Source organism: Bombyx mori, chromosome 14, assembly GCF_030269925.1.
Source record: "Bombyx mori chromosome 14, ASM3026992v2".
Classification (NCBI taxonomy): Eukaryota; Metazoa; Arthropoda; class Insecta; order Lepidoptera; family Bombycidae; genus Bombyx; species Bombyx mori.
In genome coordinates, this window is record NC_085120.1 from 12773515 (window position 1) to 12793010 (window position 19496).

General features: G+C 39.0%; 1 protein-coding gene across 4 annotated transcripts in view; it reads right to left on the reverse strand.

The window, feature by feature from the left end:
- Positions 1-19496, reverse strand: part of LOC101744498 (neurobeachin) — a 573788-nt gene that overhangs the window by 264468 nt on the left and 289824 nt on the right. For all 4 annotated transcript variants that reach the window (XM_062672222.1, XM_062672221.1, XM_062672220.1 and 1 more), the window contains 3 exons: positions 19268-19418; positions 18309-18447; positions 17763-17899 (listed from right to left, as the gene is read on the reverse strand). In XM_062672222.1, coding sequence (XP_062528206.1) covers positions 17763-17899; positions 18309-18447; positions 19268-19418 — 427 coding nt within the window. The remainder of the gene's footprint in view (positions 1-17762; positions 17900-18308; positions 18448-19267; positions 19419-19496) is intronic.

Sequence of the window (19496 nt, forward strand, 5' to 3'; positions counted from 1 at the left end):
ACAAACAAAAGGAAGGCCGTTCTCGAGTTTTAGCGAGACTAAAGCAATTAATTTTTATATATGATACTATGAAGCTATGAATTCATGTTTACTACCGGGCTTAACTTATGGAAGTCAGACCTGGAAATTCTCTACACAAGTCATGAATAAAATCAATACATGTCAAAGAGGTTTAGAACGAAGCATGTTAAACATAAGGGAAATTGACAATAAGACGCACAAAGATAAGAGACATCACTAAAATTAAAAACGCTGTGAATTTTGCTCTAAAACTGAAATGGCATTGGGCTGGACACGTAGCGAGATTGTGTGACAGAAGGTAGACCACACGAGTAACCCAGTGGAAAGGACCACTAGCCAAGAGAAATAAGGGGAGACCCTCAGCCCGCTGGGAAGATGATCTGAAAAGATCAGCTGGCATAAACTGGCACTTCATAGCACAAGACAGACAAAAATGGGCATCTATGGAGGAGGTCTTTACCCAAACCGGGATTTCTTGTTAATTTATAATTATTTTAATACACGTACTTATATTACTACCATAATTTAAGCTAACTTACTTAATGTAATATTATAATCCATCATCCACATCCATATTTTCTACTGGTGGTAGGACCTCTTGTGAGTCCGCACGGGTAGGTACCACCGCCCTGCCTATTTCTGCCGTGAAGCAGTAATGCGTTTCGGTTTGAAGGGTGCAGCCGTTGTAACTATACTGAGACCTTCGAACTTATATCTCAAGGTGGGTGGCGCATTTACATCGTAGATGTCTATGGGCTCCAGTAACCACTTAACACAAGGTGGGCTGTGAGGTCGTCCACCTATATAAGCAATAGCAATACAAAAAACAAATACCTAAGATTGTAAAACCAGAAATTAAAAGGCTTATTATTATTTATTAAGAAACTATCTAAAATTTGAAAGCAATTAGATTGAGCGGCGATCCCGTTTACGCGCCATTTCACTGAATCGCTCAACAGGATATTAACGACGACACAAATTAACTAAAATCGTACACAAGAGACCAACCAGAGAGATTGTTTAATTCCCACATCCTATTTGTAACCAGGAGCACGTGAGTTCGGAGAAGTTTTTGTGGCTTTTTTTTTCTTCAATTACTCATCAATTAGGTACCGTTGTGTGGTTCCGCCCTGTCGTTGCCAGCAATTAGAAGCAAAGACGGCGCCCTGGGGTATCCGCGCGAATGCTTGGAATGTTTGACAAACTCTTCCTGTTCTATGCGTCTCTGGTAATTATTTTAGGCGTGGCTATGACTTTGACGACTAATTGAAGGCATTCTGATTTATGGCAACGATGTTTTTCAGTTGCTCTTCAAATAATTTGAAATGGCTGGAGAATCTTTTAATCAAACTTGAACAATAAGTTGATTTCCAAGAATATTATTATAGAATCATACGTTAATCCAAAATACTAAACGAGCAATTTTTCTATCTATTAACATATTTCGTAAACGGATCTAGAACGGTTCGAATCCATTTTTGTATTTAAATAAAGTTTCTTTTGTTTATTTATATAGTTTATCTTCAGAAAAAATATGCAAGTTTAAGCATAAACATTTTTATAATGCTACGTCATAAGTCGTTGAGATACTTACGTTAATGCTATTGGATATCTACCTAGAGATAGTGGTCACCTAAATCATGGAAATTAGAAAATAAACTTAGGTTCTGAATCAACAGAAAACACGAAACACGGTCACTCACCTAATATAATACGTTTTTAAATGTGTTATTTCTCGAGCAAAGAAGTTGGTACGAATTAGAAGTTCAAGAGATTTTTTATATTGTCATTTTCTCACAGAACACATCCGATGCGTATCGTCTTCTCGCATTAAAACTGTATAATCTCAATACTTACTAATTTTACAGGAGTGTTTTAAAGGTAATATGTAACATTTTTAATATCTTAATTGCAACATTTATTTTTTATTTTTTACCAGTTACATTATCTGTCTTTTAAAGTAAGATAAAATTATGTATTAATTTTGTTAATAGTAGTCAACTAAACTAAACTAAATTACGCTCTTTTGACAGTATTGATGAGAAAAATACTGGTGGTGATACCAAATGATTCCGCATATTAACTCAATTTCGAACATTTTTGGAAATTGTACACTTTTAATGCGAAAAGGCGATTATGTTTGTCTCTATTTAATGTCGCTTTCAAGCGTCATTTCCGTTGCATCGAGTTTAAATCAAAACGGCGAAGAAGAACGTTTCACTTCGTTATTTTTAAATCTTTACTCACGGTGTCGAGTTCACAAAAAAAATTAAATAAGTCTCCGTAATTAGTGCCAGTTGCAGCGCAAGTGCGTAGGGCTTAAGACTATGACCTCTAATACATTAAACAAGGAATTATCTGCATCTTTTGTAATAAAATAACGCTGATATCGATTTTTATTGTTTCAATGGGTGTACGAGCTTACGGTTCACCTGGTGTTAAGGGAATACCGGATCCCATGTACATATGTACATCTACAATGTAAATGCCGCCACCCACGTTGAGACATGAGTTCTAAGGTCTAATATTTTACGGTTCAACAGCGGAAATAGGCAGGGTGACGGTACCTACCAGTGGGGACTCACAAGACGTCCTACCACCAGTGGAAACCTCAACTCAAGCGAACGAAAGCGAGTAAAACTCAACCCAGTCGTTGACTGACGGAGAATGCCTTGTTAATTTAACACTTGGGATCTAATAGGCGCCCTATTTTTTTTCCCTTATCTATGCCGATAGCCTTGAGAGGCTATTTCAGCTTCTCCTTGACGTGTAGGTGAGCTCACGGGGCTCAAAACGGGAGTCTTGCTAACTAGCAAGAGCAGTGCTTCGCAGAGTCTACCACTGGATCGGAAACGCGACCCACTGAGAAGATCCGGCAAGAAACTCGGTGGGCTGTGTCTGTGGGTTAATTTACTCGTCGAGCCCTTCGTCGCAAGCGACGGGTTCCGCGAGGACGGCGACCGGTGCTTGAGGTGCCTAAAAGCACACGTCATCACGAATCAGGAGGATCCGTAAAGACGTGTTTAGTGCCGACCTATCAAACAAAGAACGTGACATGTAAACTGCAATCAAACGAAAACGTTACAAATACTTAACGAAGTCTAGTGATGGGAGCGATAGCGCGGTATCTGTCGATAGATCGGCCTCACGCCGCAGGGGCCGGCTTATCGACTCGACATCTGGCGCCTAAATTCTTACATGAAACATACACCGGTTGTAAATAACGAGGAATAGCCACTGACAGACGGACGCACGGTACAAACATTGTGAGAATGCGGTTGGATACTTATGGATGATATTTATAGAGAATAATTTAATTGAATTATAACGACACACTTAACTTACACGATAATTAACGGCCGTCTGGTGTAGTGGTAAGTGATATGGTCACTACACAAGGGGGTCGCGGGTTCGAATCCCGCCAAGGGAGGATATTTGTATGATAAATATAAAATGTCTTTTCCAGGGTTATGGATGTATATTAAATATATGTATGTGTGTAAAAAATATCTTACATTTATTTCCGTTATCTGGTACCTGTAACTCAAGTTCTTTACGAACTTAGCACGGGACCAGTTAGCTTGGCGTGATTGTTAGTAAAACTAAAAAGTTAAATTTACTTTCCTTCTTAGGCTGGTCATATCCTAGCAAGATTTATTTTACGAAACAATTATACATTGCAGTTTGAAGTTGAATTAAATCTAATTGCAATTTTGATCACGACTCAGCTGATTTAACTCAAAATAAGCATTTGCTCAGTTCACACGTTGTAGCAGTGAAACTTTCAAAACTATGAACATCTCATTCTCTAGCATTATAAATGCTATGTATTTTTGTCTCTTTTTAATGTCGGTTTTCTAGTGTTGTTTCTGTTTCATCGAATTTAAATTAAAACGGTGCAAAATAAGTCTTTCTTTCAATATTTTATTCCAAACCTCTAGACCACCCGAAACTTCTCGCCAGCGTCTCTAAAGGTAGTGCAGGTAGCTAAACTAGATCACTTTTAAGAGAAAAATAATGATCATAGTATACTAACGAAATAGATGGATTAATTTACGGAGATCAAAAGCTCACTCGGAAGAACGTCACTCGGGAATACAATTAAGTTTGAAGAGTTCAATGCTTGTTAGTTTTGACTTATCAATGGAAGATACAAAAATTAAGGATTATTATATGAGGTTCGCGTTTATGACCTACCCGCTCAATCGTGTCCCTCGAGCCAAAGATTCGAGACTAGAAACACATCACAACGTTTTTACAAAGACGAAGGTAGAAAGAAATTTGTCATTTTACTAGTTGACCGTGCTCCGTGTAATTACTTTACCTTCCTGTACGCTCATAACGAAAACTACGTGATTGCTTTCTTAAAAATTGAATTTTAATGAATTAGCCTTAAGTTGTATTAATACTATTCCATAAAATATCTTTATTGTTGGTTTTCAACAGGTAAAACAAATAAAGTAAATAAATAATTTGGGAAATTCACAAATGACAACATTAACTGTCAGTCAGTCAGACGAAAGAAGAATGGTGAGGCGTTCAATGAATAATATGGAATAAGATTAGGTTTTTAATGCGGTATTCAGAAGAAAGTTTCCAGAAAACAGTGTTTAATATTATAGTACAGTAAAAGGTCTTTTTTAGCCCTTTAGAATCTTCTCAGTGGGTCGCGTTTCTGATCCGGTGGTAGATTCTGCGAAGCACTGCTCTTGCTAGGACCAGTGTTAGGAACACTCCGGTTTGAGCCCCGTGAGCTGACACGTTAGAGCGAAGCTGAAATAGCCTCTCAACTCTATCAGAATAAGTAGAAAAAAAGATCACGCTTCATTCATTAGCGTTTTCACTATTTGTGGATTAAAAAAATGCAACCCAATTCCTATATTTGCGGCTTTATTCGTGAATCTAATTGGTACATCGGTACATATACAGACATTAATAAAAAAATATTCCAATATGTAGGTATCCAAACGAATATCCTTTGTAAACGCGTTTTTCCATATTCACGATTTCTGTATTCGTGATACAGGGTGGCCCATAAGTCCTTTGAAAAGTAAAATTTGAATAAAACGAACAGGGCGCGCGTGAGCGGTGCAGGGGAAGCGGGGGGAGTAACTTCGGTTTCTGGGAATTTAGTCGCGATGGAGCGTTTTACCGGAGCGGACCGTGCGTTTTGTGTGCGCGAGTTTTATAAAAACGACAATTCGGCAACCGTTGCGCGGCGTAAATTTCGAGAACACAAAGGTTTACACAACTTTGACGACACTCCAACTCTTCAAACGATTAAGAACTGGGTTGCTAAGTTCGAGGAGACCGGTTCGACGTTAGATAAACCGCGGTTGGGTCGCCCAAGGACGTCACGTACGGAACAAAACATAGACACAGTGACACAGTCTATTCGCGAAAATCCGACACAGTCAACTCGTAAGCGATATGTGGCTATGATCGAAGAGTTTTTCATACCAGAATTGCAAAACTTTTCAGGCTTTAATGCCAGGACGTGGTTTCAACAGGATGGGGCCACTTCTCACACCTCTAACACTGCTATGCCCGTTATCCGTCAACTTTTTCCTGGCAAAGTTATCTCTAAGAGAGGAGACATTTCCTGGCCTCCACGTAGTCCAGATCTGACCCCGATGGATTTTTTTTTGTGGGGCTACCTTAAGGCTAAAGTATACGACACAAACCCGCGGTCAATTGAGGCCCTAAAAGAAAACATCCGCAGAGAAATGACAAGCATTTCAGCAGTGACGTGCCGCGCAGTCATCGACAATTTTAGACGTCGTTTGCAAGAGTGCCGTGATCGCAACGGATTACATTTAGGAGATGTTATTTTCAAAAAATAATTCCCGTTTTTTAAGCTTTTTATGTAAATAAAAATTTAATTCATAATGTAATTAGTTTTATTTTAATAATTTTTTTTCATATCAAAGGACTTATGGGCCACCCTGTATTACATATTTACGGAACATATAGCCCGCGATTAAAGAGATTTTACTGGATTCTTTTATAACGAGCGAAGATCCACATCACTCCAACAAGTGATCGGATGCGTTATCAAATTTTTACGATCAAACATTAAACTGGACGAAGGAATGACAGGTAGATACTGTGTTCACGTGATGCTGTAACATAAAATCACAACAGAAGCAACTTTATCTCAACGGAATAAGGTAACAATCGTTCTTTGTACAAGGACAACATAAGTAAGTAGGAGAGCACGTGCGTCACGGGAGCTGTCAATGTGACGTAATATGTTTGTCTATGTCAATAGCCACGGTGCTGGCCTTCGTCAAATATTAGAAAAAGTACATGTCGAGATTCATAACAATGATTGCTGAGAAACTAACCAGGGCTTAAGTTGATTGCTGGCTTATAGAGACAGTTGGGTATAAGGATTGACTACCTTTTTAACCAACGGCCTTAAATAGACGAACAAATCAAGCCGATAATTTAATTATTTTTTTATTGCTTAGATAGGTGGGCAAGCTCACAGCCCACTTGGTGTTATGTGGTTACTGGAGCCCATAGACATCTACAACGTAAATGCGCTACCCACCTTGAGATATAAGTTCTAAGGTCTCGAATATAATTACAACGGCTGCCCCACCCTTCAAACCGAAACGCATTACTGCTTCACGGCAGAAATAGGCAGGTGGTACAACCTACCCGCGCGGTCTCACAAGAGGTCCTACCACCAGTAATTGCGCAAATTATAATTTTGCGGCTTTGATTTTTTTTACACGATGTTATTCCTTCACCGTGGTAGTCGATTGTAAACATATTTGTTGAGTACGTATCTATACTAATATTATAAAGAGGAAAGATTTGTTTGTTTGTTTGTTTCGAATAGGCTCCGAAACTACTGGACCGATTTCAAAAATTCTTTTTCCATTAGAAGCCGACATTGTCCCTGATGAACATAGGCTACTTTTTTTTTTTTTTTTTTTTTTTTTCATGTGTGTTTTAATGTTTCCGAAGCGAAGCGAGAGCGGGTCGCTAGTTTCATTATAAAAATTGGTATCCGCCTGCGGGATTCGAACACCGGTGCACCGGACGTCTTATCCTTTAGGCCACGACAACTTCAAACGTGTGTTTATTTAGTTCTTTCACACGATCTTACCGTCCATGAATACAGAGTTAACTATAGACACTATGGAATAGGAATACTACCCACTTTGAAACGCCATGTGGAGGTCTGGTCTGTGTGAAACCAACAGGGTGGTGGAACCTACACGTACCAGTTAAGATTGCGTCATCAGCACCAGTAAGTTGGCGAATGTTTGCGTGTTTGTTTTTCACGCAATTCTTTGACAGATAACGTTTGTTTGAGACAGCAAAGGAAATAAACAAGTGTGAGGTAAATATATAAAAATGAATTGCTGTACGTTAGTATCGCTAAAACTCGAGAATGGCTGGACCGATTTGGTTAATTTTGGTCTTGAATTATTTCTGGAAGTTTCTGGAAGGTTTACAAGGTAGATATATATGATAATGCTCAGAATAAAATAAAAATAACAATTTTGTTTTCCCTTTGACGGGGACGCGTCGGACGGATTCCTTTTGTTTGTTTTAAGTTTATTTTATACAAAAGTTTAGGTCTTTTATTTATCGATTGAGGCACTAAGAAGTCTGTCGGGTCAGCTAGTAGTTCTTTAAAAAAAAAAAACTTATCGCTGGGTCCCGGTCGCGGTCCAAGGGCTTCACTATACATGTACACCGCCGTACTATACACGGAGAGGTGTTTATCAGGAAACTCAACAGTTTTTATTTACGACAGACAAATTATTAACGCTAACATTATGAATTATAACATAAAAATAATTTGGATGCCCTTTAAGTTGTACTTTAAATTTTATATGTGTTTTAACCTGGCTCCGCCGATCCCATTCGCGTCAGAATACTTTTAAAACAGTAATCGAGTTCACGGGTCAGCTTTTTATAGTCGACGGTTAGAAATGTATCGACAGAATGAACATAAAAATAAAATATACTTAATTAATTACCAATTTTATACGTTCGTAGGTAGGTACATATAAAATATTATATCTTATAACAGTTGTTTATTAAATGAATATTTACGCGAAACTATTTCACAGTTTCCATTAAAATAATCTGTGATACGATAATCGTAAACGACTAATGTTATTTATTCTAAATGGACGAGCCTATTAGAAAAACCCAGAGTGCAATCGTCTTTTTTATTGTTACCACCCAGAGACGGCCATTTCGAATAACAAAAAAACAAACAAAACTGAAAGCCATTAATTTATCAAAAAACGTAATTATGAAATATGTTCCAATAAATCGATGTCTCTCCGTCAGCGACATAGACGGGATTCCAACTGGCTTCGAAACTGTTTAACGTCCTCTCCCCGCGGCCATAAACACGACACGCTTAATTAAAGCCGTACATTAGCATAAACAAATAAAATACTCCATTACGTATTCAATTTACAATCTTCGAAATCGGTTAAAATTAGTCGCAGTAAATAATATCACGGATAAAAATTTCGTTTATAAGGTTTGGCCCGTGGCACGAGTGAGAGCGGCGCGGAACTGAACGCAACGTTCTAGATGAGTAGCACATGTGATTGCTCGATTATTATGCATTAAATTCATAATAAATTAAAAGATAACGGTAGGCAGAGGCTTGGCTCTGCCTCTGGCATTGCTGAAGTCTATGGACGATGGTAACCATTCACCATCAGATGGGCCGTACGCTCGTCTGTCTACAAGGGCAATAAAAAAAGAAGATAATATAATTAAAAACTGTGCCTGCAAAAGGTTGTAAATACTACAAAATAAGTAAACATTTATATCAAAATAAATTTCATTTTTTCATTTTATATTCTTCTCTTTGATTCAATTGTTTTCACAGGAGTTATGACGGCTTATGGACCAGCGGTACAACTACACATATCATGCAGAGTCAAAGCGCTGAGGGAACATGCGTTATTAATTCTAGAGTCTGATACAACTAGAATAATATAAGCCGGAGAAATGACCTCTGGAACTACGAGTAGATCGCAGGTAAGATTTCCAAGTAGTAGGGGAGTTTTCGTTGCCGTGATGAATGATGCAATGGTGCTATTATAGAATGTGGATTCGATACATTTTCTAATGTTTCTATATAAAATACATCCAAGAGGATGATACCCAGTCCTTCATTAGCTCTAAAGCTCCAAAATCAACCTCGAAGGATGGAATGGGATTCAAGATATGATATCCACCATCGACACTGAAGATCCACGATAAAGCTTTTTACTTTGAGAATGCAACCTTGGTTTAGTAATATTGAACAACATTTAACATGTTTTCAACATTAGGGGAACTGTCCCGAAGCGTTCTTCCCTTCGCACACAAATCAGATCATCATTCCCCCACTAAAGACACAAGCGATCGTTGCCGCTTATATTTTGTACCAGAACATCGATTAAGGCCGCAAGACACGCGCGCTCTTTCCGATACTTTTATTTTTTACGAAAAGCAAATATTGTAATTTGCAATACCATAACTCGTAAATTAATAATGCAACGCAAAAATATGTCTTTTTGACTTTAAGCATTGGATTTGAAACTAACTTTATGTGTTTCGAGAATAATTTTGTTAAATATTAATGACAATTGCACTATATCGGTTCTTGATTATTAAAATCTATATATTATTACGTGAAGCAAAAACTTTGTATCCCTTTTTACGAAAATTGCGCGGACGAAGGAGTATGAAATTTTTGAACACTTAAAGAGAATATAGAGAAGAAGTGCACAATGTTAATACTTTTTTAAAATAATGCATAAAACATTAAATCAATAAAGAAAACATTACACACACTACATACCATGTATTTGACGCACACACGCATGCATACTATTTATTGTCAAACTTTTATTCAGACGTCTGTTGTCAAATTGAGTAGTGTAGTCTTGGCGAAATTTGTGATTATAGAAGTATAAAATACAATCATAATAGTGTACAAACTTATAATTCCAATTAATTATAGTCGAATTTCGACTACTGCAGGAATGTGTCAACGAGCGAAAAATACCAAGAATTATAGTCAGTGTCAATAAAATAATGACATTTAAATAGTGCGCTATTATATGTCGACAACAACAATAGTGATGCGGATTACAAACGAGATGATATAACATAATATAACATAAATGATATAGTTATTTTTTATTATTATTTATTGCTTAGATTGGTGGAGGAGCTCACGGCCCACCTCGTGTTAAGTGGTTACCAGAGCCCGTAGACATCTACAACGTAAATGCCGATACCTACCTTGAGATTTGAGTTCTAAGGTCTCAGTATAGTTACAACGGCTGCCCCACCCTTCGATCGACAGGACGGTGGTATCTACCCATGCGGACTCACTAGACGTCCTACCACCAGTATACTTCGAATGCTAACACCAACATTAATGAGTAATACTAAAACAAGTACAAGTAACTTTAATGCATCTGACAATCTAATGTTTACGACCATAAGGCTAATAAAACATCAAAAATCGTATAGAATCACGTGACGTCCTCATTAAGCTATGCAAACACAATCCTTTCTCATGAGATTTCCCCCGGAGGCCGCCCGGGGCGCGTGACACGCGGCGCTCCGCTGGACGCCATTGTCTCGATGTCTGAGACCAAGGATATGCCACACACTGCCCCTCCATAAGGGATGTGCCACTTATCGATAGTTTATAGTGTCGATATTTTGATGAGGGTGCAAATAAATTCTATGCTTAACGACGAAAGGGAAGATCTTTTTTTAATGTTTTTGTAGGCAGAAGAGCATACGGCACACCTGATGGTAAGTGATCACTGCTGCTCATAGACGTCAGCGATGCCAGGGGCAGAGCCGCTGTCTACCATTAAAAGATCTTCCACTGAGCGGGTGTAATTGCTCGATAGTCCGACGGTCCGAATGTTGTTCTTCGGAATTTGTATATATACTAGGTTATCTTGAAAATGTCCTAAGCGACTTTCAGGCATCTGTCAAAAATTTGGTGTTCTGTGATGGCTACCGCCACTGATACATTCAATAATGTGTAAGACGAAATAAGAATATAAGATAAGCCTTTGAGTGAGAAATCTGGATCATTAGCTTGCTTTTGCAGTAGATAGGCAGACGAGTTATTCTCAGTATACTATGCGTCTACTATCCTGTCATGCAGTGTGCTTAGTGCAAATTTTTAAACGTTCTCGATAGCGTAAAAGTTAACTGAAATTTGTATGGAGCTGCCCCGTTTGCCTACGTTTGCCGCTAGGGGCGCTGTTCCAACTGCATACAAAATTGAGTTAACTTTTACGTTGTCGAGAACGTTAAAAACTCGCACTAAGCACAGTGACGGCGATGCGTGAATACGTTGCGGCCGAAATAGTTAGGACGGTGTTACCAACTGTTTCAGACATCCTGTACACCAGTGACAATATGTTCAATAGTTAAATAAACTACATACATAGTTACATATCTCTGTATATGTGAGTGCTTAATGCCAGGCGTTTGAGTGATTGTATTTCCGTTGTTCTAAATATTGTTGTTGAGTGTTTTTCTATTGTTTTAATGAGTCATAGACGTTTTTTAAATTTCTGCGAGATTTTAATTTATTTCGTAGAAATAGTCCGGTGACAAAATGATGCCTTCGAAATTTCTATTGAATATGTTATTTTTATTAATATTTATAAAATATACTGGAAGATTAAGCAAAATTCAAAACAATAAAGGATTATTGTGTTACTTTAACCTTTTCAAGGAGCTATCCGTTAGCTTTTCGTGTTTGTAGTAAATGATGCGACAAAAAAACCAGCAGCGTAACGACAAGTTCTTTTATTTGTGCTAGAAAGTAGGAAGAGGGTAGAATTTTTTTTTGCTCCTGCCTATGCCTATAGCCTTGAGAGGCTATTTTAGCTTCACCCTAGCGTGTAGGTGAGTTCACGGGGCTCATATCGGAGTGGTGCTAACACTGACCCTAGCAAGAGCAGTACTTCGCAGATTGTACCACCGGATCGGAAACGCGACCCATTGAGAAGATCCGGCGAGTAACTCAGCGGGTAGAAATGACTGGCAAGGCTTGTTTTATTAACATTATCCCCCCTTCGTTAGCTGTGGCTAGTGGCAGTAGCGGAAGGGGGCGTGTTAATACATGGCTTGGCGATATGGCTGACGGCAGGGCATGGCTTCTGACGTCACGTCCATTACATGTTATAAGTGCCAAAATATATGTACACATATAAGGCCAAGATGACAAATAAGTCTATTCTATATTAGATCAGCTTCGCATCCGAGTCAGGCTCTCAATTATCTGCCTCAGTTACTTCGGTCTCATTGCCCGCCGACAGCCGGATAAGTTAGACAAAGTGATTGTGGCGGGCAAGGTGGAAAGAAAGAGACCCGCTGCCGATCACCTAGCCGCTGGTGTGAGCAAATAACCACCCTAACAGGACTGCCAGTCATAACCGCCATTCAAGAAGCTGAGGACCGAACGAGGTGGAAACAGCTCAGGAGACAGACCGCGGTCAAGTTTCAAGTACACGACCTTCAGTAATGAAGAAAGCAACGAAGAAGAAGAATATATATAAACATGCAAACACTTTTTGTTATAAATTTCGTTTAATATTATATACTTGACGGCAGAACGAACAAAGACGACTAAGAATGTTAGTAATATTATTAGTATACAGTATTTATTACAGTATTAAATATTTAGTCAGTTTAAAATATTTTTGCACTCTTATCTAAATAGGTAATATTCAGATTTAGTTTCGTTGGATTTCATCTCATTATGTATTTCTTTATAACCTTAATCTAATACAAAAATATAGGAGATGCCGTCATTATGTAGAATTTAGTTTAAGATTAACGGATTGGTATTTGAATTAAGACTTTAAATGAGTTTTTTTTTAGATGCCAGTCGTTAAAATATTTCATGTTCTTTGCAGTTTAGATAACATTTAATTAAATCCATTTTATTGTCGAATACGCGTTTATTTCCATCAAACCAGCAACGTTTTTATTTTATATTTTATTGACTATTACTAACTAACAAACAACCGTAAGTGTGGATGGTTTCTGCAAATTATATTGAAATCTGTTATAATTAATGTCATTATTTCATTGGTGCGGTCTCTGAGAACTGTTTATTGGTTTTATTTAAATCAGTATACTAATTGTATCGTCATAAAATTAGATAGTCTACAGTCTAGCGTTGAAAAATAAACAATTCTAATATTAAATGTTGTCTTTTTATTTCTGAACAATCTTTTTTATATAATATATAAAAAATCCTGATTGAGAATTTGTTCGAATTAATTAGTTACGCTACCGAATTTCTTTTAAAAATAACAATTTTATTACGTGTCTGCGTGATGCTACACATGTAGATAATATTAAGGAACGTTTAAGACTTTTTTTCTTTATAATGAGTTCGTCGCTGATTTTCAATTTTATAGGCAGTAAAAAGTGATGTCTTCTAAATACATAGGTTTATTTAATCCTGCCTGGGTAAGAGTGAGTTTTTAAATAGCTTATTTAAAATTTATCGAAATCGCGACGTTTGATATGGCAACACTAACATGGCGCCCGATGCACCGAACGCCGCGGGGACGCTTTGTCCACGTACCTAAGTGCCTCATATTCGGTTACCTGGCTATATCACACGCCTATATATAATATTCATATCTCACATATATGGCCAGTTCTAAAAGTATTTTATAAGTCATCTAAAATTACGAAAATCAACGTTGTCTTTTGAGGGTTAAGAAAGGTTCTCGTTTGTAGGCAAATTTAGTTCATGTGATGTTTTCGTTTGAGTGAAATCGATATAATTTTCGTTTTACTACGCTTTGAACAGACTTGAGATACAGTAAATAACTGAACAAAGAGATCTTGTCACACCTTATTTGAAACGACGGTTGTCTCAGAATACGCGGTATGTAATAATGCCGAGCTTTAGAAAGAAAAAAAATATAGGATTATTCATTACTATAAAAATCCTTTTATTTCTTGATTTTATTCTTATTTCGCAAGTTATAGACATAACTGCTTTTACAGTTTAATCTCGCAATTATTATCATCATATTATTTCTAACAATTCAAATTGTCCAGTTTTCGTGATCACTGACTGACGACTAACATGACATTTTGATATTGTGCTAACTACAGTGTTTTTTACTTCAGATATTATTTCTAAACTTTGAAATTGAAAATGAAAGACTAGAAAAAAAAATAACGCGAATGTTTTTTTTTATTGCTTAGATGGGTGGACGAGCTCACAGCCCAGCTGGTGTTAAGTGGTTACTGGAGCCCATAGACATCCACAACGTAAATGCGCCACCCACCTTGAGATATAAGTTCTAAGATCTCAAGTACAGTTACAACGGCTGCCCCACCCTTCAAGCCGAAACGCATTACTGGTTCACGGCAGAAATAGGCAGGGTGGTGGTACCCACCCGCGCGGACTCACAAGAGGTCCTACAGGTAGATGAAACCAATTATTTAAAAATAATGAAATATAGTGATTTCATTTTATATTTAATGGTATAAAATCTATTTATTGTATGGATGTAATTTCTTTAATAACGTATTATTAATAGTACACCGCAACATGCCTAATGCATCTTTATCTTTTCCAGAATTTCTGTAAATCAAACGGATGCCTGGAAGAGATCTCTTTTAGCGAGAGATTTTAGAAGACCGCCTATTGTACAAATGTGTCTGTCTACTTGTTGACTGTTGTTTTAATGTTGTTTTTTTATCCTACCTATGCTGATAGCCTTGAGAGGCTATTTCAGCTTTGCCCTAACGTTTGTAGGTGAGCTCGCGGGGCTCAACCGGAGAGTTGCTAACACGGACCCTAGCAAGAGCAGTGTTTCGCAGAATCTACCACCGGATCGGAAACGCGACCCACTGAGAAGATCCGGCGAGAAACTCAGTGGGCTGTGTCTATGGGTTAGTTCGCTCGTCGAGCCCTTCGTTTAGTGTACAACAAAGTATATTCTCTCTCTCTCTCTCTCTCTCTCTCTCTCTCTAAAAATGCAACATGTGATTACGAGATGACAAGATTACAAAATGCGAGTAACATTCTAATACTCGGAAACATTAATGCGAGTTCCAATTTGCCTACAAAATAGACGCTTAAAAACGCGTGAAAAGCACGCAATGAAGTATAGGTAATATGTGATTTTGTCGATTTAAAATTTAAATTTCTTTTTTCGTACGTAACGTAAGTTCATTTTCTATTAAGATTGGTGTTCATTTGTTGATATACGATAGCATAAAAATATTCAACACGAATAAACTTTTAAAAGATCACCGTGAATGGGTATAATATTCAAATAAACTATTATAGTCGAATAAATAACGGATCAGTACGCTTGAGTCGATTTATTAACGATTTATTATATGTTCATTGCATGTAAGAATAATTTCAATACTTGTTCATTTTTATAGTTCACAGCTGTATAAACGTTTTTAGGAAATTATATGTATTTGGCATTTGCCTAGCTGTTACCGGTGACTTCATTCACGTCGCACGGAATGATACTGTCGGAAAATAATATGCACCAATTAAAAATGATTTGCTGATTACAATAATTTGAATTAATTACTTTTTGGATTAAGTTGCGTTATAATTTATTTGATGCATATCTATCATCTGATGACTTAGCCGCATTTACTCGTCGGTACACCGCGATCTACCGAGCTCCGTCGTATCGAGTCCTGTTACACTCCTACCGTCTGCTATTTGTTTTTTTTTAAGGAAGCGTCAGAACGCTACTTCGACAAAGCGGCGCGACACGACAACCCTCTTATTGTGGCCGCCTAATTACTTGTCCGACTCAAACGACGGAGCAACGTAAAGCCGCCGTCGCACTAAACATTGCTTATCGGATCCCCTGGTATGTGTGAAGTGAATCTCTCGATGCTTTTATGCTCTTCAAGCACTGGTCACCGTTCTCGTCGAACTCGTTATTTAGATTTGGACGAGTCGAAGAGTTCGGCGTGAAAACTAGCCCATAGACATATCCCACACAGTTTCTCGCCGGATCTTCCCAGTGGATCACGATTCCAATCTAGTAGATTCTGCGAAGCACTGCTCTTGCTATGGCCAGTGTTAGCAAGCATTCTCTTTCTCTCTCTAAGTTTTAAAATTTTCCAACAAACGAGTAAGTGCCATGCAGACTACCTTCGGATTTTAAGCCATATCCAAATATCATTTTATTATAGTTTACATATTTGCAACAAGTAAGAGAAGGAATTTAAAAAACATTCTCTGTAATTACCTATGCTGCGGTATGAAAACGATATTCGACCATCACATTAAGGGTCTAGATGTTGGGTTTGGTTACTGTAGAGTTATCCGGACAAGTAATCGAGAATAGAATAAAAATGAATTGCTGTTCATTAGTCTCGCTAAAACTCGAGAACGGCTGGACCGATTTGGCTAATTTTGGTCTTGTATTATTTGTGGAAGTCCAGAGAAGGTTTAAAAGGTAGATAAATATGAAAATGCTCAGATTTAAATAAAAATAACAATTTTGTATTCGCTTTGACGTGTCCCCCGTCGGATGGATTCCTTTTGTTTGTTTTAAGTTTATTTTATACGAAAGTTTAGGTCTTTTATTTATCGATTGAGGCATTACGAAGTCTGCCGGGTCAGATAGTCGAGAATAGAATTAAATTTTTTATTCAGTCGAATGTGACATCATAACATAAACGTAATTTGCGACCATAATAAAAGACAAGGTAACCGAAGATCATCTACTAATGTGCAGCGATATAATTAGATAATGCTTTGGTATTGACGGACGACGCTTGACGTGATAGAGTATGAGCATTATGCGATTTTATTTAGTGACTAGCTGCATTATTATTTCTCATTCCCACAAGGATTCTCATCATGAACGCCCCCGCAACTGGTGTAGGGAGTCCAACACTCATATAAATATTAGCCTATCCATTAAGTACGTCTATTTTCTACATGGATACCATATTTCAACGGTTCAATAGTTATAACGGAACATCCCTAACAACCACTGTAGATTTATATATTAGTATAGATTTGAAATTTAAATCTTAGAAATACAAATTGAATTGTAGTTTTAATTTAAATAAAATATCGTTTGACGACTTCTACATTGTTATGAGCTGGGGTACAAGATAAGATAATGCGCGGTTTTATACCAAAATACAAATTTAATAACAGTCCTCAGAATCAACTTCACCAAATATCGTTCTGTACTCACGAGCGTCTGGTGCTCACTAGTATTTACTCAACTAATATTACTTTATGTTATTGTTTGCAAACGCAACTTATTAATGTCATAATTTGCTAAAAGATGACTCTCGCCGTCACTTATTGTGATGTACCAATACTGTTTTTTTTCCTACTGTTGATAGCCTTGAGAGGCTATTTCGGCTTTACCTTAATGTGTAGATGAGCTCACGGGGCTCAAGCCGGAAGTGTTACTAGCACTGGCCCTAGCAAGAACGGTGCTTCGCAGAATCTACCACCGTATCGAAAACCCACTGAGAAGATCCGGCGAGAAACTCAGTGGGCTGTGTCTATGGATTAATTTACTCGTCGAGCCATTCGTCGCAAGACACGGGTTCGACGAGAACTATGACCGGTGCTTGTAGTACCTAAAAGCACCGTTAATGGATCGGGAGGATCCGTAGTGACGCCAACGCGGTAACGGATGTCCGACGAATTCGTCCTTAACAGGAAATAAGCACGTACTTACCTCAGGATCGATTTTCTTATACTCCGGATCATCTTCGTCCACCTCGAAATAGAGTTCCGTGGATGTGAGCGACACTGTCCCGGGCGCCACTAGGCCGGGAGCCAGCAACCTCGCCTTCGTGCTGATGTTCACTGGACCTACGTCAGTGACAGATTATTAGGGTTCCGTGTAAAAAGCGATGAAGACAGCGAAATCGAATGAAAGAAATAATAGTTTTTTTTTTAAAATCATATTTCAAATTTAAATAATTCCCTTTAGTTTTATCCTGTTGATTTTAAGTTGGTCTTTTTTACTGGTGGCAAGACCTATTGTGAGTATGCACGGGTAGGTACCACCACCCTGCCTATTTCTACCGTGAAGCTATAATACGTTTCGATTTGAAGGGTGGGGCAGCCGTTGTAACTATACTTGAGACCTTAGAACTTATTAAATCTCAAGATGGGTGGCGCATTTACGTTGTAGATGTCTATGGGCTCCAGTAACCACTTAACATCAGGTAGGCTGGGAGCTCCTCCACCCAGAAAGCAATAAAAAATAAGCACTCACCAGTAAGGTCAGCATCGATTTCCCGATCGTCTACCAGGAGCTCAGCGTCGTCGAGGAGCTCGGCGGCGGCCGGCGTGGGCAGCTGAGCCCCGCGCCCCGCCCCGCCCGCCGCCAGCCGCGCGTGCAGCTCCTCTGTGGCCTGCGCGGTTACAAGCGGACTTACAATCTCGCTTTTGCAGGTTAGCCGTCGGAGTCCGTGGTTTGTAAGGAGCATCGCTTTACAAGACGACTTGGATCTCGAACCGATCCGAAAACTCATGAAGTCCGCGTCAGAGCGTTACTTCGATAAGGCAATGCGTCATGATAATCGCCTTATCGTTACCGCCGCTGACTACTCCCCAAATACTGATCACGCCCTAGACACGTCCTTACGGTCAGATCAGATCCAATAACCCTTGCATTAGACACCTTCAGCTCTAACGCTAGGAGTAGGGACCCTGGTAACGGTACTCGTCGAGCTCGGCAAAAAGTTCAACGTGCAACCTAACCTAAACATCAGCTAGTTGAATTTCTCGCCGGATCTTCTCAGCGGGTCGCGATTCCGATCCGGTAGAAGATTCTGCGAAGCACAGCTCTTGCTAGGGTTCGTGTTAGCAACGTCGCCAGGTTTGAGCCCCGTGAGCTCACCTACTAGTTAAGGCGTCACTGATATAGCCTCTCAAGGCTATCAGCTTAGGTAGGCAAAAAAAAAAGTTCTACGTTGACAGGTAATTCAACACACGCTAGCGGTAGACAGCGGCTTGGCTCCGCCCCTGGTGTTGCTGAAGTCCATGGGCGACGGTAACCACTCACCATCAGGTGGGCCGTGTGCTCGTCTGTTTACAATGGCAATAAAAAAAACGCTCCATGTTGAGACGTCCAACATCCCAATTGCATTAGAATGTTGGGTGGCACTCTTCAACCAGGAGCCCATTATCCCCTGGCGGTAGATGTAGCGCGGCGTTGCAGAGCGTGCTGACCTGGAGGATGGCGTCGTGGGGCGGCGGCTGCGCGTGTTGGCGCACGAGCACGGCGTCGTCGTGTCGGTGTCCGCGTGGGTCGGGCACCAGTCTCCTCCGGCGCCGGGCATCGTCCTCCCACGAGTCTAGCTTCCAGAACTGCGTGCCGGTCCTACAAACAGCCTCTTTGTATTAAAGAGCTCTACGAATGTATGACAGCCTGGTAACTTGATCAAAATATTTCACATTC